Source organism: Typopeltis vanoorti, chromosome 4 (genome assembly GCF_054136105.1).
Source record: "Typopeltis vanoorti isolate ZY-2024b chromosome 4, IOZ_Tvanoo_1.0, whole genome shotgun sequence".
In the NCBI taxonomy this organism is placed as follows: Eukaryota; Metazoa; Arthropoda; class Arachnida; order Uropygi; family Thelyphonidae; genus Typopeltis; species Typopeltis vanoorti.
The window spans coordinates 139,681,148-139,706,764 of record NC_143552.1 but is presented as its reverse complement, the minus strand read 5'-3'; the positions used below and the strand labels follow the sequence as shown (position 1 = coordinate 139,706,764).

The 25,617-nt window shown below is 35.0% G+C and overlaps 1 protein-coding gene across 2 annotated transcripts in view; it reads left to right on the top strand.

The window, feature by feature from the left end:
- The window catches only part of LOC150107718 (casein kinase I-like), a 300,934-nt gene that overhangs the window by 232,126 nt on the left and 43,191 nt on the right, over positions 1-25,617 (top strand). For both annotated transcript variants that reach the window (XM_090391487.1, XM_090391486.1), the window contains one exon: positions 21,596-21,679. In XM_090391487.1, the coding sequence (XP_090247613.1) occupies positions 21,596-21,679 (84 nt within the window). The remainder of the gene's footprint in view (positions 1-21,595; positions 21,680-25,617) is intronic.

Here is a 25,617-nt window from a genome sequence, read left to right as displayed (position 1 = left end):
AAATATGGATGAAAACAGGAGTGCAATTTTGTGTTACATATAATTTAAGCAGGAGGCTTATCTAAAGAAGTTTGTAGTAATGATGAAACAGTTTTAAAAAGACTATTTTGTTTAATATAGATAATAAAATGAATGATTATGGAATGCAAAAATATATTAAGTTTTGGCAAAGAATATTCATCATACTGAAAGATCATTTTTTATAGAAATTGCTTCTTTGGATATCAGGTGCAAGTGACTGTTGTGGTAATTAGGTTGGTGTAAATTTATTTTCAGTATTGTAATTGACTTATCTTAACTGCAACTGTATTTTCCAAACCAACATAAACTGTTCTACGAGGATGGATAAGCATTGTATGATATAGTAAAAGTCTGATTTAAGGAGTACTGCATAATAAAGTCTTGTGAGTTTTGAATTCCCCCCCCCCCCCAGATACTCTTAATGTCTTTATTTTAATAGCTGAAACTAATGTCAAATTATGAATTATTATTTATAATTTTATAAATAATAAATAAATGATTTCAACATATTATTACTTATATATTTTTTCCCAGCAAAATAAATTACTCACTTATTAAGTGGATTTTTTTACTGAAAAAAATTCAGAGTGCAATTACTTTTAGTTTTCCTGAGTATTTTAGTATGCACTGTCAGTGCAGTAATGTTAAAATGGGAATCTTATTTAGTTATATTGAGAGCATTAGCCTATTCATTATAAAGATGTCCTCTGTGATCATTTTTTGCAGTTCGGTAAACAGTACATATGCTAGTGTGGGTGATTGCTTGTCTGAAACTGATTGATAGAGTTAATACAAAGAATTATAAATATCTCCATAACTGTTTTTGTATGATTTCAAAGGCAAATAATGCTTGCTTTGAAACTGTTAATGTTTCTAAAGTGAGCTTATGAAAATACTAACCTTTTGGCACAAGTTTGTCTTATATTGCATTACTTCAAATATGTTCTATTCTGCAAGAACCACTGTATTTGTCTTTCATGAATGCTTTTGCATTAAGGATTTACTTTCTCAGGAATCTATTTTGAATTGTTTCTCAACTAGGCAAAAATCCAAAATATTTAGTGAGTTCATGCTTGAAAGTTCTTGTAAAGGAATCCTCGATCACTGTAACCAGCATTTGAAAGAACAACCAAACCCTTATAATGCATATAATAATTAAGGCATACTCAGTCCAGGTTCACTGGACTGAGTTCGCATCTTTTAAATGATGTAATAGTAAGAATATGTATTCATAATTTATCAGTCACATTCAGAAATTTTATAGTTGTAATGATAAACAAATAATGATAATGTAAAATAATAAGGTCAAACATTAATGGAGATTTATTTTCTTTTAATGAGATTTCTGGCCAGGTTGTAGCCATTTACTCTTGCTTTATTAAGTAAGAGTAAATGACTACATCTTAGCCTGATTTATTTATTTTCTATTTATCCTCCCCTGTCCCTTAGGATGAGTGGAGCCCTCCTAATGAGGATTAAGTATGTATTTTATGACTGTAGATCTCTGTGTTTATGGCGCCAGTTTTCCTGTTATAAGGGACAAAAAACCAGAGTTTCCGGGTGAAAAAAACCCTTTAGCCAGTCTCTGTATGAGAGACTGGCCAACTCACCTTTAGTCGAAAATGACCAGATAAAGGTTCCTCACGTCATGGACAGAAATCGAACCCAGGCCTTTCCGACCAAGGGCTTCATTTATACTGACTGAGCTACAGAGGCTCACTTGGCTTGATGAATGGCTCGCTACAACCACTATAATAATATTAGTTATAGGCATTTATTGAGACTTGGTTGGCAGCAGATGAAGTCCAGGAATAGAAGGTGAGAGAGCTAGTATTTTTCTGGTGACTTCCTAGCTAAGGGCACATGGGACGATGCAGATGAAATGCACCAATGAATTATTACAATGAGTGCTGATTTGCTGATAAGTGATTGTTATATGAGACTTCAATTGTTGTGTGGGACCATTGCCTGGCTTATTGGAGGCCAGAAGGCTTGAAAAAGTTCCATATTTGGTCTAAAGACCAAACATTGAACTTTTTTTTTTCTGGACTATAAAACAAATAAAAAAAAGATTAAAAATTAAAAAAAGAAATCCTTAGCCTCTTCATGGTACTCAATGCACTATAGGTTTACAACCTTTGGCTGATGGAACACAAATACACAGAATGAAGAAAGTGCAATTTATTCACTTGCTAAAAGTTAATTACCTGAAACAGCATGTGAAGGAGAGAACTCAGAGTTTGAGAGTGCTGGATTGGCAATGATAAGATCAGAGGATCCCTCCATAACCAAAGTAGCACCATTGTGTCTGAGTGGGAGGAGTGTTCATGCACTCTAGGCTAGGGAGCTTTCCAAACAGGTATCTCAGTTTTTAAAAAAGGATATATGTAGAATCTAGGGCAAGTGATTATGTCATGCTTGGTGGCACCCCAGAGCAGCACCATTTCATAAGAATCTGCAAGGGAAGGATATTATCTATGTACAGAGATTGTCCAGAGGAAGCAATATCCGATTGGATACCCAAAATGACCAGAATGGTGAGGAGGAGAGCAAAATCAGATTATGAGAGGAAATTAGCTGAGCAGGAGTAGTGTAAATTCCAAAGAGTTGTTTGGCTATGTGGTAAACCATTATGAAATTGATTATGAAAGAATAACCTTAATGAGTGATGATGGTAGAGAAATGACAGAAGCAGATGAAATGTGAAAACTGAGCAGATGAAGCTCAGTTACTGAGTGATGAATTTGCAAGGGTCTGTCATCCTCACAAAGATACTGCAGTGACAAATGTGAAGGAACTGATGTGGGAGTATAGTTTGATGAATTAGTACTTAGGAGATATTGCAGGTTCTCACTGCAAATACAACCATGTTATTAGATGGGATATCAACCTGTGCATTATGAGAATGTGCAAAAGAATTGGCATTGTCTCTGACTACAGTGATAAAGTTCCACATCTCAGAGTGGAAGGAGAGCAAAATAGTTCCATTGTTTAAAGGAAAGGAGGCTCCAAAACATTTGTCCAGTATTTTTACCACTTAGGAGTGGTAAAAGATATCGGAAAAGTTGGTCAAGGGCAAAATTCAGAAGGAGATAAGAATATGATACTCTATAGGACAACATGATTTTTTGATGGGTAGGTCATGCCTTAATAATTCACTTGCTTTTCATAATAGAGTAATAAATAAGTTGGATAAAGGAAGTTATATTGTGATGATACCACTAGATGTTGCAAAGATACTTAGCAAGATTGTGAAGCTCTGTTACACGAATTGTAACAAATAAGGATGCATGTGAAGATGTTGTGGATGTAAAGGTGGCTGATGGACAGATACCAAAGAGTAGTATACAAAGAAGTAGAATCAATGTGCTGCAGGACTACGGCTGTTCAGTTTGTACATCATTGTGTAGGAAATGCCTGAAGAGGAAATATCAAGTTGTTTGCTGATGATACAAAATTTGATAGCATAATAGTTAATCAAGGTGATGATACAGAGCTTGCAGAATGATTTAAACAGACTGAATAGTAAAGGTAAATAAATAGGTGCCAATATACTATGGAAAAGTATCAAGTTATGCATTTAGCAATTTCAAAAAATGCAAATTATGTATTATATTGATAGAACTGTATCCCAGGAAATTGATGATTGATGATATTTGCAGATGTTGGTAAACAGAAAGTTGAAGATCAAAGAGCATACTACAAAAGTGGCTTAGACAGCTCATAGGATCACATGTTTGTTGATGAATACACTAATAAGCAGAGATAAGGAAATTATCATTCTCTTTATAAGGCTGTGATACATCTGTATTACTATGCACATGTTTAGTCATTAGGATTTCTTGGTGATGATGAGTAGTCTGTTGAATGCTTCCTGTAAACATAGATTGGTAGTTTGTGGATTGCAGAAGTTGGTTGATAAACAGAAAAGAGGGTTCTAAGTTTTGAAAAAGGGTTTTATAGGATTGATATGGAGGAAGGGGATGCTTAAGGGTCAAAGCTGTATAACTGAGAGGAGACGTCCACATAGCCTTTAAAGGAAAAAATGCAGAGAACCGACCAGGGCTTCTGACCTAATGTCCAATCTCACCTTCTCGTGGTGCAACCTGTTGGGTATCTACCTGGATACTGAACGAATGAGGATGGGCTGCCAATTTAGGATTTAGCTGACCAAATTGTATTCTTATAGCTCAAACCTAAATACAAAATGATGGTACAACATGACAAAATTTCATGCCGGCTGGGGCATCATCCAGTTAAACAAGGCTCCCCGTTGTTTTCGCCAGGGAACCAGGGCGAACAGTGAAAAGTCAGCTACTGGAACAAATTTGAAAACACACCCCAACTCAACATCACCAGAGTTAAAGATTGGTACTATCAACATAAGAAGCCTGAATGGCAAAGAAATGGAGCTAGCTGAGGAATTAGATAAGTACCAGATCAACATAATAGGGGTGACTGAAACAAAAAAGACAAAAACTGATGAAATCTTTCTGAGCAATAAATACAAATTATTATATTCAGGCAATGACATTCGAGGAAAAGAAGGAATAGCCAGAGTATTCAACACAAAATACGAGGCTAATCTTCTTGGATGGCAGGCAGTCTCAAGTAGAGTGTGTGGGCAAATATGAGAATGGGGAATTGGACAATGAGACTTATTTGTGCCAATGGTTCCACAGAAGGTTCTACTAAGGTAGAAGTAGAGGAATTTTTTAATGCTTTAGAGAAAGCAACTGACACAATGAAAAAGGAAAAGTTGGTCCTTGTTGGGGATCTAAATAGCAGAGTAGGAAATGATTGTCAGACATACAGAAATATTTTGGGAAAATTTGGAGAAAAGAGCAAAGCTAATAATAATGGCAAATACCTGTTGGATTTCTGCTCAGGACATGGACTGGTTATTACTAACACCATGTTCCAACATAAAAATGTGCACAAATTCACATGGAGAGAAGAGGCTAGGAATAAGAAAAGTCTCCTTGACTATGTTATTGTTGATAGTGATGTTTTCTCCCTGGTGCAGGACACCAGAGTGTATACAGATGATTTGAAATTGGAAGTGATCACTATTTAGTCTTGAGCAGGATAAAATTGAATTTCATATTGAAAATAATAACATGTAAGAAAGTTTTAAAGTGAATAAAACTTGAGTAGCTCTCAGATATGAACTGTAGATTAAAATACACAAATATTATTCAAGAAAAAATGAAAGAGTTTGAGAACATGAACCAAACCTTGGAGATTCAGTGGCAAGCCTTGGGGCAAACCCTGATTGAATCAGCCAGAGAGGCATGTGGTGAGATTGTCTGCAAGGATAGAAAGATCAGAACTCCATAGTGGACACAGGAAGTTAAAGAAGCAGTGAAGGAAAAGACGAAAGCATATCAAAAGTTCCTGGCAAATAAGTCAGCTTGTGCTCTTAAAGAATACAGAGACAATATAAGAAAGCTAAACACTGTGTAAAACTAGCTGAACAAAAATCATGGGAGGACTTTGGCAAGAACATAGAAAATAAATATCAAGAAGGTGGTAAGATATTCCGGAGGTTATTGAAGAAGCTTAGAAATGTAGGAAAGAGGCTGTCAAAGGAGTTGGAGATGATAAAGGTGACATGAAAATGGGAAAAAAAGATATCCTAGAAGTATGGAGTAATTACTTCGAAAAATTGCTAAATGAAACAAGCAGTGGTAAAAAAATACTCAACAGGCAATACAGTCAGGAATATATATCCATACTTGAAGTAGAAAAGCCATCAAAGGCTTGAAATGTGTATAGGCGACAGGAGTAGATGATATTCGACCAGAAATGCTGAAGTATGGTGGTATAAAAGTCTTGCAGGGGGCTACACTGCTTAGTTCAAATGGCCTCGGCAGAGGGACGAATTCCCGATGATTGGAGTAGAGCTCTCATAGTACATGTATATATTCGAAATAAAGGAAATAAAACTGAATGTGTGATTACAGAGAGGTATTTCCCTACCGAGTGTTCCTGGCAAGATTTATGCAAGTATACTTGAGAAAGGGTTGAGAAGAATTGTGGAAGAAAAGCTTGGTGAAGAAGAAGCTGGATTCAGGCCAAATAGAGGCTGTCAGGATCAGATCTTCACTTTACGACAAATAGTCGAGAAAGCCTGGGAATATAACAGAGATCTGTATTTAAGTTTTGTTGATTTGGAAAATGCATATGACAAGGTGCCAAGAGAGAAGCTATTCAATACGGTACAGTTATATGGTGTCAATGGGGCATTATATCAAGCAATACTTAGTCTTTATTTGAGTTGTAAGTCAACAGTGAGAATTGAAGGAAGTACAGGAAGATGGTTTAATGTTAAATCTGGTGTGAGACAAGGATGTACATTATCCCATCTGTTATTCATTATCTATATGGATCACATTATGAAGAAAAGTGGTATTAAGCATAATATCAGAATTAGAGATGTTAATATCAGCTCTTTGCTTTATGCAGAAGATGTTATATTTCTAAATAAATCTGCTACAAGTCTGCAAGCTTCCCTGATTAAATTGAATAACTGTTGTAATAGATATGGTATGAAGATCAACAATAAAAAGACAAAGACAATGAAAATAGGTAGAATCGTTGAAAATGTCAACTGCGTTGTGAATGGAGAACCTGCGGAACAATTAAAACATTTCAGCTACTTAGGTACAGTTTTTAGTGAAGATGGTAAATTAAATATGGAAATAGACAACAGATTCAACAAAACTGGTATGGTAGGAAGTCATTTGAATAAATTCATATGGAATAAAAGAGAAATTAGTCAGAACACTAAAGTAGCTGTATACAAGACAGTGTTCAAACCAGTTTTAATTTATGGATCTGAGAGCTGGGTCAGAAGTAAAACACTTGACCAAAGACTAGAGACCGCAGATAAGAAAGTCCTGAGAAAGATTAGAGGCGTGAACAGATGGCATCAATCACAATATTATATTAAAAACGTGGATATTAGGAAAGAACTTGACATTGTCAGCATCCAGGAATGCGTTAGCAGAGCTAATCTCAGGTGGTATGGTCACTTAAACAAAATGGGCGAGGAAAGATTAGCAAAACGAGTGTTCTCTGCCAGGTTGGCAGGAAAACGACCCTGTAGAAGACCAAGATATAGGTGGATTGATATGGTACAAAGTGCCTTAGACAATAGAAATATAAGATCTGATAATGTTGGAGTCTTGACAAGTAATAGACTGATTTGGAGGAAAATTGTAGATAGGAAATTAGTAATGATGTAAATTTTTCACATAGTACTATCATATCCTGTACACCCCTTGAGGGTGCATGTCAGGAATTTGATGATGTTGATGATGATATGGAGGAAAGTTTTCAGCATTTGGCTAAAGGAAGCAGAACCAGGGATCATCCTTGAAAATTGATTAAGAATGTAGTTAGTAAATCTAATCCTTGGAGTAGAATTTTTATTTAGAATGGTGATTGATTACTAGAATGTATTGTGAGTGCTTTTTTTTGTGAATGCATTCAATAAGAAGTATGAAGAATTGTGGGTTGTCTAGGTTTCTTGTAATGAGTCTTTGGACTCCTTGGAGATCCCAGTGCAACAATAATAATAAATTGTGGTCTGCAAAATATTCCTAGTAGGGTAACATTGAATAGATAGCTTAACATATTACATTTATGTGTGGAACTATAGAGCTGGCAAGTACAACAAACTTGGGAGGCAGCTTGTAGAGAGCCATTGCATAAAAGGCTACAAAAATAAAAATGGCAGTGGTGCATGGGGGGTGCTAAGGCATTGTTTGAGAAAAGTAGAATGAGATTGCTTATTCAGGGTAACTTGCAGACAAGGATGTTTTATTATTACATTTAACTGTGTTATTAACTGTATATTATTATGATTTGTATATTAACGATATGCAGAATGATTTGAGGGAGGAATAATCAGTTGTTTGCTGATGATGCAAAACATATTTTTAATAAAAAATATGTTGAGATCCTGTAGGTTGATTTCAATAAATGGACATTGTTGATAAAGGATAATGGTTATTAGTTGAATATGGCAGAGTGTGAGGTTATACACTTTGGGATGAAATAATTTGCATGAGAGAAGATATGAAAGAGTTGTTGAGCGAGGCAAAATAGAACAGAAGAGTCAAGATTGTTAGCCAAGATGGAGTGCTATGATTACTAATGATTTAAAAATGAAGGCTGTACAGTATGTTGATGTGTTTTTGACAGGAGAAATGTTTTTAATGCGACTCCAATCCATGAATAGTTTTAAGCCATAGTGCACTAATAATGTGTGCAGTTTAAGGATTTTATCCTTTTTTTAATTTATTTTTTACATAGTCCCGAAACCCTGCTGTAGAGACCAAACATGGTTCCTTTTCAAGCTACTTCAGGCTTCCGATAAGCAGGGCAGTAGTCTCACACCATCCAATGAAATTCTACTGCCTGATGATAATCATAAACATCCATTTCCTTGATAGGATTTGAACCTGCAGCTTGTTTGTTGAGGAGTAGGTTGAAATCCTACCATGGGCATTTGTGATTTTCATTAAGTGGTAAATGGATTTCATTGGGATCAAGTATGTTAATCACTCAGCCAGCCTGACTAGCAAATGCAAGATGGATTACACTAAAATGGTTTTGTTAGGTGCATGGAGAATTTGTTCATTGAAAGAATGCTTGTAGTTCATCAAGAAAACTGAATTTGATAAGACAGCTGCATGGTAGCTTTGGTGCATTCTGCTGAAGTCCGAGTTTGTGATGATACAGAGAGAGAAAGAATGAATGGCAGCATGGAAGGGATGATCCAAGAATGGGTACTAGCTTTGTCATACAAGAAAGGCAGCTATTGTTCCCAGTAGGGTTAAAAATTTGGGCATAGATATTGTGGATTCCATATGAAGAAAAGTGATGCCTAGTCCTCCCATCCCATTCAAGTGCCATCTCCTATCTAGGAGGTTGACTACCACAATGTGACTCATGGTTAACTATGGGTGTTACCATATGTGGTGAGGACCCTATCTCTTCCACATATTGTTGAAAGCATTTATGGCTGTAAATCCATGTTCATTCACAAGACCTGTTTGCCTGTTCTGGGAGACAAAAAAATTTGAGTTTCTGGATGAAAAAACCCCTAGCTCCATATTAGACTGGCTAACTCACCTTTAGTTGAAAGAGAGCAGATAAAGATTCCTCATGTCATGGATATTTTCAGTTGAAGGTAAGTTAGCTGAACTCATATGGAGGTAGCAGGGTTTTCCTTCCTGGAAATTTGAGTTTTTCATCTCACATGCAGACAGATGGCATTGTGTGTTGATGATGGTGATAGTGGCATTCTCTGTTGTTGGTGGAGATGGTGAGTTGTAGAATAGAGTGCCCTCCCTTGATAAGTCCTTCAGTTCCATGGAGGTGTCACATAATAATAAGAATAAGACAGAAATATAAGATCTGATATTTCACTTAAATTTATGCAAATTCTGTTTAAAATTATGGAAATCCACAATATTTTACAGGCAATTCTCATAGCTCTTTCATCACCTTCATCAAGCATACAGCATTATACTTAACAGAGCATTGCATAAAAATGGAGAAGATGCAGATAATAAGAAAAAGACTTTACCTCTTTAACAGTTAATGCATTCTTAATTGTTATCAAAAGGAGCTGTTTGCAAACCATTATATATATATATGAAGAAACTATTATATGCTATCAGAGATATAAGGTTTTATCTCCCTACCATATTGTGGGACATTAACATGAATTGTTTCTGTGCCACAAAATGTTGGCATCCAAGTCATATATGAACTGATTCAAACACAAACAAACCATCTTCTAAGGGAACTATTTTATTTCAAAATATTTCTAGGTCTATAAAATTGAATACACAAATTTTTGCAGGCAAAGTTTATGTAAGTCAGGCTAAAAGTTACAAAATTCAGGAAGTAAATACTGCAGTGATGTAGTTCAGAGTCAGCAGCAGACAGGGGGAAAGATAAGGACATCTGCCCATGTGTTCACATACATCCACAACATGAACTGGTCAACAGTTTCACATAACTTATATAGACTTGCTCAAAGAAATTAAGTCAAGTTATTCATTTACATGGTAGAACAGAACATTTGAACAGAAGTTGAGGACTTTTCTTGCATGTTTGGAAGTCTAATCAGAGATTCAAATTAAAAGAAATAATGAACATGAAAGAATAACTTTCGTCAGTGTGGATGGTATGTACTAGAGCTATTGTACAATTGGATATGAATTCAGTAATATGGACTGATAGGATATCAGCACAGATGCTAAAAGAGTGTTCAACTGGACTGACTGTTCCTTTCACCTAGCTCTGTAATTTGAGTCTTAGCACAGGGAAGATTCCACAGGAACAGAAAGAAAATTCCATCTGTACAAAGACTGATATGTCTAATTATTGGCCTCTCAGCATGTTTGAAGTGGTAGTGAAGAGTTTGGAAAAGTTGATAAGAAATTGAATGCAGAAGTAGGTTGACAGAGAATCTATAATTTGTAGCAAACATCATAGGTTTACTAAGGGAAGGTCATGTTTGAGTAACTTGACTTGCTCACATTTTATAATAATGTCAGCATTGAGCTAAAGAGAAATTCATACACTATGATACTTTTGGACTTGGCTAAAGCATCTGACAGGATTCAGCATGGATTGGATTGTAACTTACCAATTTGGATAAGAGGATGGGTGAGTGATAGATATCAAAAAGTGGTGTATGGGGGATACAAGTCTCCAAGATTTAAGGTGACCAGTGGTGTATCCCAGAGATCACTTCTTGGTCCATTGTTATTCAATCTTTACATTAATGACATTGAAAAGGATTTAACAGGACACACACACAGCCATCTACTGATGATGCAGTGACAGGCAGAGTAATCAGGACTGTCACTGACATGCAGGATTTGCAGAATGATTTGAATAAGCTGGAATTGTGGTCATGTGAAATTGACTGTCAGTTCAATGTTAGTAAATGTAAAGTTATGCATTTGGTGTAATGAGATATTCAGTGACTTACTATATTGACAGGATTATACTAGAAGAATCTGACCAGGACTGTGAGATTCCATACAACCTCATCTGGGCTAGGGATCTTGGAGTTCCAGTAGATCCATATAACAAAGATTGTGAATACAACTCAGTAGATAATTGCAATGCTGAAGCAAACGCTGACATATGTAAGAATAAAGAAATCATTTTGCCTCTTTACACAGCTTTTATACAACCTCATCTGGACTATTGTTCACAGATCTGGTCTTCTGGTTTTTGAGGTGATACAAATACAGCAGAGAGGGTGCAGAGAAAAGTGTTCAAAGTAATCTACATCCCATAGTCCTAATATTATGAGAAGAGAAAGTGAGAATTTGTGGACTGCAGACACTAGCAGATAGGAGAAATGGGTGATATAATAGAGGTACAGACTTCTAAAAGGTCATACAGTATACAGTAGATGAAATTTTTCATTTTATGGAGGGTGGAGAGAGAGGACATCCATGAAATTTGTAATGAATGCAGTCAAAAAGGTATGAGAGCTAGATTTTTCTGTCATAGAGCAGTGCATGGCTGGAATGGCTTGCCTTTGGAGGGTGTGAATGCAGATAGCATGAGTGAATTAGAGAGAATGTATGTCATGTGGTGTGAGTGGTATGTGGTCTCCCTCGATGAGTCCTTAAATCTTCGGAGGTCTCTTGTATTAATAATAATCTCCTGATACTTGCAGTATGGCAGATCTGAATTACTCCAGCCATCTAAACAACCATATATGAAAGTGGAGGTTTCTGTGGTTTAAAAGCTCACATGGCATATTATGGTAATTGGACCACATTTTTTTAATAAGCTATATAAAACACAATGAATTAATAAAAGACCCAACAAGTTTCGTAAGTCGTTTGACTTACATCTTCAGGGGTAAAAGGTAACTTAAAGTTTAAAACACAAAGAAAAGAGAAATTATTAGTATTAGTTCATACTATACAGTTGTAGCCGTCTGACTATTCATAAAATTAAAAATCAGAATGCAGATTCAAAGCAGTGCTGAGTTTAAACAATGCTGGATGATGCCACGTTCTGTTGTTCACGTTCATAATGTCTGAGGTCTGATTGAGATATATTTTTTTTATTAAAGCTGACCAAACTTGGTGGAGAATTAATCCTTGATTTTTATCAAATATTTCAATTAAAGAATAATGCACATATTGATATTTTTAGTAATAGATGATAACTTATATAAGTAAAAAAAAATTCAAGAATTATATTGAAAGTTTATTGAAATAATAATGGAATTATTGGAATTATTGTTCAAATAAAAATAATAATTGCAAGGAGTTGCCCGGTGTTGTACCACTTTACTCCAGTCCTGAAGATACTTTCAGGTGCAAACTTTGTTTGCACACACTTGGATAAAGGATTAAACTAAATTTATTATAGTCTGACCAAGTGAAAAATAAACTTTCAACATCTTTCTCTAAATCCAGAGTAATTTAATAAAAAGGTGGCACACCATTTGGCAGCTCCTATAGGAGGAAATGACCTTGCTAATGCTTCTGCCTGGTATCTCCACTTGGGCCTGGCTCCCACTGAAAGAGACCTCAATAAAGGTCGAAACTAGTCTGGGTAGTGGCCCTTCCCTTAATGCATAATATTATACATATCCGCAATGAGATGTGTTTTGCATTATGGGAGATACTGAGATAGGAGTGTTGGTAGCTTGCTCCACCTTTGCTGGAGTTGCCCAGTGTTGTACCACTTTACCCCAGTCCTGAAGATACTTTCAGGCACAAACTTTGTTTGCACACACTTGGATAAAGGATTAAACTAAATTTATTACAAGAAAATATATATATATATATTTTTTTTTTTTTTTTATTTATTTATTTAATAAAACCACTTTGCCATTTTGTTAAACAGATCTCTCTTTGCTTAATCCAAACAAGGTGATTTATTTTTGCTAGAATTCCATGAACTGTTTTAATTCCTTCAAACTTTTCCAGTATCTCACCAAATCAAATTGGCACCATTAGAGGAATAGCACACTAGTATATAGATATATTGACTCAGGCACAATGTGAATAAGAAAGACTGAAGCAAAAACAATTTAATAACTTCTTCATAAATATGTCACTTCATTAAAAAATAAATGCTCATTTTAAATGATTCTGAACACTTTTTATGTGTGCATACAGTTGCTAAATCATGTTTGATATGAATTTTTCTATGAAATCATTATCAACAAGGCAGAGTGATGGAAGGAATACGATTATAATTTTTAAGTATATATAACAATGTCAGAGGGTTTTCCAGATAGCTTCGTAAATTTGATCCTACCAGCTTTCATTTCATTGCTAATTCCACTGAAATGGGATTAGACTTCAGACTAAGTATTCATGCTCTAAATATCATCACTGCAATGGAATTGGTATAAAATATAATTAATAGCATAGAACAAAAGTAAGCAAATAAATATTCCTATATGTCTAGAACAGGGGTTTTCACATTTAAATGAAGATTCTCTTTAAGAACTATTTTTCATATATTTGTTTGATGATTGATTTCTCTAGTAGGTCTTGTAATTTAGACAAAAAAAAAAAAAAACATATTGTGTAAGAGTAAAAAAAACAAAAGTGAAATAAGAAAAATTGAGCAAGAGAAGAAACAGAAGAGCATTTCAAGTTCAGTGATCAAACTTTGGATTTTCATTCTATTAAACTGTGTGCAGAATTTATATAAAATTGAATAATTTGCTGTATATCTTAATGTGTTTCTTATTTTTCCCTGAGAAAGCTGATACTCTTGTTATATTTAAAAAAAAAAAATCACTTTGCTTGCATACCTCTCAGATGGAGATTCCCTAGTAAGAGGTGTGTTAGTTGAGAGTTTAACAAAATCATACCAACCCAGTGCGACCATAAAGAATGTAAGCAAGTCAGTTAGAATGCAAAAACAGCGGGTGAAGGAACTGATAGTGGTAGCCGGTACAAATGATTTGAAAGGAAACAAAAAAGGCTATGAGTGAGGATGTGAAGAAATTGCTTGAAGTAGCAAAAGAAAAGAGTGAGAGAGTTAGGATGGTGAGTCTGTTGCCACGGCATGACAGTAAAGAGTATAGAAGGAGGGATAATTGCTAATGACTTTATGCGTGAATTATGTTAGGTGAGTGGTGTGGAATGAGTTCGATGGGCGAAAGGATTTATATAAAATGGATGGATTACATTTGAATGGATTTGGTGTGTGGAGACTTGAAAGGTGTTGTCGAATGTGGTGGAAGTGAATGTACAGAACCAGGGAAACTAGAGTTATTAAGGCAGGGAGGGAGTAGATATGCAGATTTTAGGGAGACAGTTGAGTGTGTGAATGTGTGTAATATGCTCAAGTGAGTAGGAAAGACCACAAATCAGAATGGGATAGTTAGTATAAGGCATCAAAATAGGGATGGGACAAATCGGCTTCTTCAGTTCATGTATACAAATGCCAGAAGTATTAGGAACAAGAAGGAAGAATTTTTGGCCTTGGTTAGCACTTCCAGACCACATGTTATTGGCATTAGTGAAATATGGCTGACAGAAGATGACACAGCTAGTGGGATTGAATGTGAGGGGTATGGTGTGTTCAGGAGAGACAGGGAGAATAAAATGGGGGGAGGTGTGTTATTGATGATAGCGGATGAACTACAGCAAAGGAGAATAGAAGTGGAACTGCAGGATAGAGATAAGAGCACATTTGAGGCTATTTGGTGTGAGATTGAAACTAGCAGAACAAAATATACAGTTGGGTGCTGCTATAGACCAGGTGATGGAATAGACAGTGGAGATAGTATGCATAAGCAAATAGAAGAAATGAGTGGAAGGAGGGTAATTATTATGGGAGATTTCAACTATGGTAACATTGATTGGAAGGAGGAGAGGACACATGGGAGGAAGGAATTGGATTTTATGTGGTTATTAAGGGATAACTATCTGCGACAGCATGTAATAGAAAATACTAGGGATCAGAGAGTGCTTGACCTAGTAATTGCATCTCAGAATTTGTAATGAATATGACCATGTTGCCACCAATTCGGGAGAGTGATCATAGGGTCTTGACTTGGGAGGTGGCTAAAGGTGTGGAATTTACAATTAAGACAGGGTACGTGTGGAATTATCGGGCTGGTAAGTATGACAAGCTTAGGAGATTGATTGGTACAGTGCCATGGCATGTAAAACTGCATGGACTAGAAGTTGACAGTGCATGGGAGGCGGTTAAGAAGTGTTTGCATGAAGCAATGGCTGACTGTATACCTAGAGTCCGAATAATAAATGAAGTAGGAGTTAAATGGATGAATAACACCATTAAGCTTGAACTGCAAAAAAAGAAACAACTATGGAGGGAATTTAAGGAGAAAGGTGACCGGCAGACACACGAACAGTATAAAGCCCAAGCCAGAAGGGTAACGAGTGTGGTAAGAAAAGCAAAAAAGGATTACGAAAGAACATTGGCCATGCAGACTAAAGAGAATCCTAAACAGTTTTTTCGATATGTTGCAAGTAGAAGAAAAAATGTATATGGCAGAATGATTTTAAAGAATGCCGATGGTAGGGAGGTAACTGAATCAGTTGATATAGTTGAATTACTGAGCGAGCACTTTGCAAGAGTATATCATCCAGGTGGTAACATTGCAGAAATGAATGAACCAAAAGTTTATATGGGAATTGTGGTGAATGAGGTGGAGATGAGTAGTCTATTACAAAACCTCAATGTCAAGACATCTGTAGAATTGGATGGTATACCAGCTCGTGTCGTATGTGAAGCGGCTAAAGAATTGTCAGTACCCTTGTCCATTCTGTTTAATCTGAGCCTTGGATCTGGGTTAGTCCTGAGGGGATGGAAAAAGGGTTTCCATCGATTAGCAGGAATCGTTGTCAAGGTCTTGGAGAAACTAGTCAAGAGAAGAATACAGGATTGGATAGATGAAACTGGGATACTGTATGGGGGACAACATGGTTTTGTGAAGGGTAGATCAGGCCTCAATAATTTGCTCACGTTTTATAATACAGTAACGACTGAACTGGATAAGGGTAATGGGTTTTCAGTGATTCTACTTGACCTTGCCAACACCTTTGATAGGATACCACATGGAACTCTAATCAGTAAACTGGAGCAGATGGGGATGGATATAGGGTTGGTGAGATGGATAGGAGGGGTGGTTGATGGAGAGATACCAGAGAGTAGTTTATTCAGGAGTGGAGTCCAAAAGACGGCTTGTGACTAGTAGTGTGCTGCAGGGTTCTGTTCTTGGACCACTACTTTTCAATTTGTTCATTAACGATATAGGAAAGGATCTGAGAGGAAGTGTTCACTTGTTTGCTGATGATGCAAAGTTGGGTAGAGCAATTGTGAGTGCACAGGATGTCAAAATTTTTCGGGATGATTTGAATAGTTTGGAGGACTGGGCTAAGGAAAATGGATGTCAATTTAATGTGGCAAAGTGTAAGGTTATGCATTTTGGAGTGAAAAGATTAGCAGCTGTATATCACATTGGTGGAACCGTACTCCAGGAGATTGAGGCCAGGGATTTGGGAGTGTTGGTGGATAGGGAGTTGAAGTTTAGGGGGGCACATTGCAAAAGTGGCTAAAACAGCTCATCAAATCACTTGGTTACTGAAAAATACTTTAACGAGCAGAGACAGAGGAAAAATACTTTATCCTCTGTATCGAGCCCTGATAAGACCCCATCTGGACTACTGTGCCCAGATATGACTGCAGGGTTTCTTCTTGGTGGGGAGGATCCAGAGACGAGTGACCAAGATGGTGGCAGGTCTGTGGAATGAACCTTATGAGAACAGATTGAAGATTTGTGGGTTGCAAAAATTGGTTGATAGGTGGAAAAGGGGTGATATGATTGAGACATTCAAATTACTGAAAGTTTTCTATAAGATTAATCCAGAAGATATTTTTGAGAATAGGGCTGGTGGTGGGAGGACTGGGGACAATACAAGGAAGCTGGGCAAAAATGTAGTTAACAGAGGTGTTAGAGCTAGGTTCTTTACTTGGAGAGTGGTAAATGAGTGGAATAAGCTGCCAGAGTCTGTTGTAGGTGCTATGACCGTGAATGAGTTTAAGGCAAGGTATGATAGATACTGTGTGAAAGACAAATAGTTGTTCTTGACATGATGTTAGGACCTCCCTCGATGAGTCTGTCGACTCCTTGGAGTTGCCCGTAATAATAATAATATATCTTCTGCAGTTGAAAACCCCTGGTTTGGAGCTGTTAAAACAGTCGTTAAGTTTATTATATGAGATAGTTTTGAGTATTGAAGCAGTATTTATATATTAATCTTTCCTGCACTGAGCTGTGCAGTGTTTCTCTGCGTTTTCTCTTTTTATATAATGTTATTACTTTTATCTTAGATATAGCATATCAGAATATTTAAAATTATATTTTAAATATTTCAAGAGTGAGTAAATATCTGTCATTATACTGGGAAAATAAGCCAATCGTGCTAATTAAAAGTAAATTATCCAAGGAAATTGTAAATTAAAACTTCATGTCATTGTAGTAAACATGTGCCAAATAAAGTTATCCAAGCACTGACTGTAATGACACTTAAGCCTGTTTACTAATGAACAAATAATTATCAACAGTAATATTTTGAAGAAAATACTGAGGTTTCCTTTGTTTGCTCCCTTACTTTTTTTTGTCTGTGTTAATATCTGAGTTGACTAAATTAGGAAAATGCCTTAATTTTGTCACTAGTTTGCTTGAAATTAATTATAAGTAAAAAAAAAAAAATTTTTATTTAAGTAAACAGAGATAAAAGTTTGGCGATTCCGATGTATCCATCCCTGATCAGACGACATCTGGATTATTGTGTTCGGATCTGGTCACTGGTATTCGAAGTGAATGAAGTAACCTTAAAGAGGGTACAGACGTGGATAACAAAAATGATATCAGTTTTGTATACAAGTTTGGTTATGAGCAGAGCTTGGCAAATACACTCAAACACTTACCTGTGGCAAATAGCTGCAGACTAGACAAAATAGAATATTATTTAATTTAAAAAAAAATTTTTTTTTTTCCAACTATGTTACAGAACACTATTAATCATTTTGTGGAATTCCTGTTGACTTATTGGGATGGTATCAATGGGAGTAAGTAGTCTTGGATGAGTAAAATTCTTTGCATGATAAATAGGATTTTACATAATTTGTTTGAACCTTGTTTTTGAGGATAGACTAATGGTATGCAAACTTAGTGGATAGTAGATGAAGCGATGATTTATGATCATGACATTTAAACTGCTGAGAGGTATTTACAGGATTGACTGGGGAGATTTTTTGCATCTTGGAACAAGGGCCATCCCTTGAAGATGCAAAAGTAAGTGGTAAGTAAGAGGGCGAGAAGTAGCATTTTTGCAATGAAATGGTTGGACCATGGCATGCATTACTTGAAAAGGTGATGAGCATGCAGACTGACAAATAGCAAGTTTAAGGAATAGTAGGATAAACTTCATGTTGTAAGTCTTGCAACTCTACATAAGTCCTGAACAATATTACCTAAAACCTCCAGGAGGTTCCATGGCTCATCTTAGGGCCTACGCTACATCACACAATTCACCACCTGCTACACAGTTACTTTGTTTCTTGAGTACATTTCTTCTCTGGCCAATTTGCTTGTTTTATGAATGCAAGAAACCAAAGTTTCTAGGATGGAAAAATCCTGATACCTCTATGTGAGATCAACTAATTATCTTCAAGTGTTATAGAAATTCCTTGTATCATGACAAGAATTGAATATTGGTCTTTTCCACTGAAAGGTGCTGTTTCTTCATTCTTTTCAGTTGTACTGTGGAGGTGCCAAATTATAGCATATTTACTTTCAACTGTTCATTTTGTTTGATACTGTTTATCCTGTCTTAGCAATGTTTTATAGCTATTCTCTATAGTAGGTTGAGTTTCTTAATGAGCATTGGTTATAACATTTTTGGACCATTGTAAACTCTCATAATAAGCTTACTGTATTTCAGATGCACAGATGTATAAAGTAATTTGATTAATCCCAGTCAGGAAACATCTTAGTTTCATCAGTAATGGATACAATTCTACAAAATTAAGATTATTACCCCCCCCCCCCATTCCAATACTCCACAATAACATGTACACCACTCTAAAACAGTAGTAGTTCCTTAATCACTTCAGAATTGAAAGCTCTACAGAATATTTCCAACTTTTAAATAGATTTGGTTGCAAGACACTGTTAAAGATGTGTTTATTATTCTCTGCCAAAAACAACACTTAAGACAGTTGCATTTGATCAGACCAGTGGGTGAAGTCAGGCCATTAGGACACTAGCTTGAATATTTCATGCTCTTACTCATTTTTCATTTGTGCTTTTATGATATTGTTGTGATTGTTTAACTCTTGAGAATTCAGTAGCAACCCAAAGTAAAAGATTGGTAATAAAGTATTTGCTTCTTTTACCTTTGGTGTGTGTGATAAGTGAATTAGATCTTCAGAGTAATATATCTAACCAATGCAGATCTAAATATGCACTGCTTGGAAAGAATTCAATGGACATCCCCATGGGTGAGATGCATTGTCATGTAATGAGTCACATGTTTCTAGCAGGTGTAAATTGGAGAAACATGATGCCTCTAAGTCACTGACAACGTGTCCTTGTGAAATGGAAATTGACAGAGTTTGAAAGAGGCATTGTGATAGGATGCCATGTTGCAGGCCCATCTGCTGGGCAAATTGTTGACAAATTGGGCCATCCTAGATCAACAATCGGTGATACCATGCTGAAATGAAAGTGCAGGGAGTCAACTGCAAGTACCTGTAATGGACAACCCACCACACTCACTGAACGTGACCATAGGGTGCTGTGAAGAATAATATTTAAAAACCATCATTCATTGGCTGACATGTTGAATGCGGACTTCTGGGCATCAATTGGAACACAAATCTGTACAAAAAATATTCAGAATTGAGGCTCACAACATGGTTTCCATGGTAGGACCGCAATTTGCAAGCTCCACGTTTACCCAAACCAACATGCTGTGGTGGCGGTGTGATGGCATGGTTCTGTTTTTCCTGGTTTGGCCTTTGACCACTATTTGTGGTGCCATGAATATTGAACTCTGATAGGTATTTGAACATTCTAGACAATGCAGTGCTTCCTATTTTATGGCATTTCTACAGAACTGACCGTTGTCTCGTTCAGCAAGAAAATGCATCATGTCATAAGGCTGCTACTGTAACTGCTCATTTGTGGACATGGTCATCACCACACTTGACTGGCCTCCATAGAACCCTGATCTCTGTGGGATGAACTGGAGTATCGGTTGAGGTCAAGGGATATCTACCCCTCAGCAGTCCAGAATCTCATTACATGCCTACAGGAAGAATGGTGCAAAATTCCCATTGATCGCTATCATACACTTGTGGAAAGTATGCTTTGTAGGATTGCTGCAGTCATCAAAGTGAAAGGATGTCTTACAGCTTATTAAGGTGGGTGCCATGGCTTTTTGTTTCTCACACAATGATGTCCGTTGACTTCTTTCCAAGCAGTGTATTCAGCTGGCACATAGTGGCATGGAAAAATGGATAGCTTTGGGGTGTGGATTTAAATCTCACTGTTGCACAAATGTTTGTGAAAGTCTTTGGTAGATAATTTTTATCATTTAGTAAAACTGCTACTTCACTTATTAGAGGACTGAAATGGCTTTGAAATTATTGGTCCTCAGAGCAAATAAACTGGATTATCTAACCTTTAGCCCATTCCATGCTACTGAACTTATGATAGAGGTTTATGATAATGTTTCATGGATAACATTCACATTAAAAAAAAATGTCTGACTTGATACATAATTAAGCAGTAATTTAAATACTACCTTCTTATTTAATTATTATAGGATAATAAAGCTTGATATATATCAACATTTTTCTTGATTCTCCCTGCCTCCAATTTTAGTGCTGTGCACTTTAAGAATAATCCTTAGACACAATAAAGTTTGAAAAAATGTTCTGTTAAGCACTTATGAGAATATTATTAGAACTATTCTGTTAGGTACGGTACTTATATGAATTTCACACACCAGCAGAATTAGTGTAAACATTAATTTGTCTGCTAATTGGTCGTAAAATTCAGTAGCGTACTATAATTTAACTGAGCATATGAATATTTTATCTCGTGTGTGTGCATGTGTGCTTGTATATATTTTTTAACAGATAGAAACATGTTGTCCATTCATGGAACTAGTATATGATAGGTTATCTACTTTTTTGCCAGTGAGATTTCCATTTGCAAGAAAAAGCTCTAATTAATAATAATAAAAAAAAAGAAAGTTAAGTTTTTTAATAGCTTACTAGAAAATAAGCATTATTACTGATTATCATATATAAACAGTAACTTGAATTTATAAAAGTATGATTATACAAACATAGTCATAAAATTAACATTTTCCTATAGAAGCAAAAATCATTAATTTTTCTATCAGTATTAAGAATGTGATGAGAAAAAGAGAGAGAGAGAAAGAGAAAATCATACAGAGCACAAAAATAAAAATAAAACCAAAAATATATTTAATATTTTTTATAGGCTACCCCTGTAGGTTCATTGCAAACTGGTCAGGAAGTAATTGTGTCACCAAATAGGGAAAGGCATGTAACATCTGATACACGGGTAAGTAATTAGGTCTACTAAACATGCTGAAACTAATATCAGTATCAGCAGGTACTTAACGGACTTCCTTTAAGACATACCCTAAATTAGGCTCTTAATTCTCTCTGTATGTGTATACATATACTGGCTGGTTGATTAGGTACATTCATATCTATCATACATGGACACTACCATTTCATCAGAGATAATTTGTCTTTTCTGGACTATATAAAGCAAATAGACAGATATTAAGAGATACTCTGTGTATATGCACATGAAGTCCAGTATCATAATGTGCCAACAGCATAACCTGAGTGACTTTGAGTGCAGTATGATGATTAGTGCTAAACATGCTGGTGCAAACACATCCTGAAACTGCCATCATTGAGTGTTCATGCTTCATGATAATGTTAAGAGTAGTATACTATAAATTGCTCAATGACTAGAACATCTTGCCAACAATAGTCCTCTGGCTGGAATCAGCTTATTGATATGAGACAGAAGTTGCATAATAATGCAGACTGATTGACAATCTATAATCAATTGATTGGTAGTGCAGTGCAATGCAGCAGTGCTCTTCAGAGGAGCATTAAGAATGCACAATATATCAGACCATGCTACTGATGGAAATGTTAACAGCAAATGACCTCACCAAGGCTATATTGTTGACATTGGTACAGTGAACATAGGAACACTAGCACTTGAGGAGTAGTAGGAAGATCACCTATTACAATGATTCTGGTTCTAGTTATTTGACGATGGCAGGATGAGTTAATGGACCATCATGCCAAGTAACAAGATTGTTGTGTATTGTAATGACGTGGGCAATACATTCTGACATTGATCTGTATACCAATATCATTGAAGCACCAGCTGAATGTGACAGTTTACTTGAATGTAGTTACTGACCAGTTGCAACCCTTCACATTCATAGTGTATCCAGCTGGTAATGGTTACTTCTATCTGGAGCATCACATTACAAAGCACAATGTTTGGAAAATTCCAGGAGCATGAGTGTAATGTTATCATAAGTCATAGGCCTACTCATTCAACTTGATTTCAAATTGCAGTTGTGGAACAAGCTGTTTGAGACAGGGATCTGCTGTTACAGTCCAGTTTGAGGCAACTGTAGGATGTTATGTTTGTGTGGGATGACATTTCTGTGGAATGCTTTCACCATTTGTGAAGCCTGTGTCCTGATGTGTTGATATTGAGGCTGTTGTAAGATCTGATGGGGGTGGGGGAGTAGTTGCTTTATTATGTAGGTGTACCTAATAAACTGTCCACTCTATATTTTATATATATATATATTTGGTAGTTTAACTTATATTATGAAGTACCTTATATTATAGTAATAATAATGATAATCCTCAGCTGGATACATATATTTATCTTTTGCTTTAATTATTATAATTCTTATTATTCTGGTAGGATATAAATTAATAATATTGAAAGCAAAATAATTTCTAACATTAGTAACTATTACTTTTTGATAGAAAGTTAATATCATTGTTCATGAAAAATTTAATGCAACTATTAAAGAACTAAATGCATTCCACACACAAAAAAAAGTTATAATCACGAGAATATTTTTCTGCACACTTTAGTGTATTTCAGATGTAGATAATAATATATACATCAATTAGATTTGGGTGTATGTGAGATTTGGGTATATGTCTTTGAGTTTAAAAGATAAAAAAAAAATCATTCACTTAGTTCTTAGGATTAGATATAAACCTTTAGAAGTTTCCAAAAAAAAAAAAAATAGTGATAAATATATTTAATCCATGTATACAGTTTCATTAACTTTTATATTTTGAATACAGCCAGAGCATACAAATTATTGACATCAAAATGAACATTCACTAAGCAATCAGCATCATAACAAAACATTGCAATATTTCTACAGCAAGTTTAATTTTTTTTTAAAGACATTTGGTAATTTTGAATCAAAGTATATTTTGGGCCTTTTTTTGGCCTTGGTTGAAAAGTAATCTTGAATTGGTCAAACCGTTTAAAGAATCCTCAGATTACATTTTGAGAATGGTTAAGCTCCCAGGTTTTAATAAGGTTTGTAATATCCTGTTCCATTTCAAAATATCTAGTTTATTAAGTAAAAAATACATCTGATATCAGTCACATTTTTACACCAAGTAAAGGCTTAATAATTATAACTCTTAATAAAGTTTTAATTTCTTGTTTCTTTACCACGAAAGTGTGAAATTCATTAAAATACCATTTTATTTTTACTATATACTATAATACTATTTACTATATACCGTAATTTGAAACACAAATCATCTTATAAATTGCACATTATCCAGCAGTCTGTTTTGAAGTGGACATTTTCAAAGCAATTGCAGAATTTTTGTCTTGTTTTCTTTTAATTAAAGAAAATTTGCTTTGTTAGGTTTAGATGAATACAGTTTTAATCTATATGATATTAAGAAAAATGTTAAGCAATTAGATTACGAAAAAAAATTAGAACCTGCATGCCATACAAGCTGGCCAGAGATCAAATTTTATTTAATAACACACAAATAGCTGTACTATTAGATTATCAGATTCCATCACTTTGCAAATTAGTATTGTATTGCATAATTTGATATAATTAAATATGCTACAAAAAATCACTTAAGTTTTTCCATTACATACACAAGTATAATTGAAATGAATTAATAATATTTTTAATTTATAAATGCAATTTATATGCATGGGTAATTTGTACCCTTATCAAACATGATAATTTTTTCTATCAAAAAAATAGATATTACAGCAACTGAATTCTACACAGTAAAAAAATCATGAGAAGTATATAAATAGCTAAACATCTATATAAATATTCATATAAAAATAGAAAGGAGTAACAAGTGTGAGTTCAGCACTTGAATAACAAGGCTTTATTGACTTCTACATTAAAACTTTGCTGATAGAAACTTGACAGGATTTAATTTTTACAATGAAAATTCAGCATTGATGAATGTTGAGTTTTTATTATGCTGAAAAAACTATCTTTTTCTCTCTTAATCTTTTTATTATTTGACTCTGTTAACTGTTCTTGATATAACTAATTATTCATCCCTATTAAACTGTGATTGCTTCTCTTCCTATCACGTACCATATCCTATTATACTTTATTTATTTTCATACAAATAAAATAAAAGCAAAACGAAGGTAATTTATATAGTCAAACTGTTTGATCAACCAATAAAATGTTCCTGGTCTGCTTTCTATTGTTGATGAGATGAAATGTCATGAGTGTTGTTTTTTAATTTGTTTTTTGGGACTCTTACTAATGTGAATAGATTATCAGCTATTTACATCTTTCCATATTTTATGTTTTTGCTTTATGAGAAAGAAATTTGTATTAGAAATTTCTTTCTCAACCTGCTATATATTTAGTATGGTAGGTGGACTAAGAGTTAAATAATCTAGAAACCTTTCCCTAGAACATGGAGCTTTTTCATGCCACTTCAGGCTTCCAATAAACATGATGGTGATGATGATATCATAGATTAGAACCCACATCTATTGATTTGAGAGAGAGTGGAAGAACTATTCTTGCTGGCAGTTACTTTAAATGCATTGTCAAAATGTACAAAACTTTTTTTTTTTAATTTATTTATTCTATGCTACTTTTGTTGACTTGACAACTTGGCTACTGTTCAACATATGGAAGATTTTCAAGAAAAACTAACTGCAAACAATTTTATTTTTGAACTACAAAATGCATTGGCATTAATTTTGACATATCATTGTTTCATAATATTGAACACTTTTATTTGTTAAATGGTCGGTAAATTGCATGTTTATTCTCCAAGAGCACCACTAGCAATTCAACCAAATTTATATATGGTGTTGATTTATAATAAGAAGAGAAGGTATGTATGTATGTTCAAATTTGGTGATCCTAGTTTTACCATTTAGTTGGAAATTTTGATCATGCAGAGATAAACAAA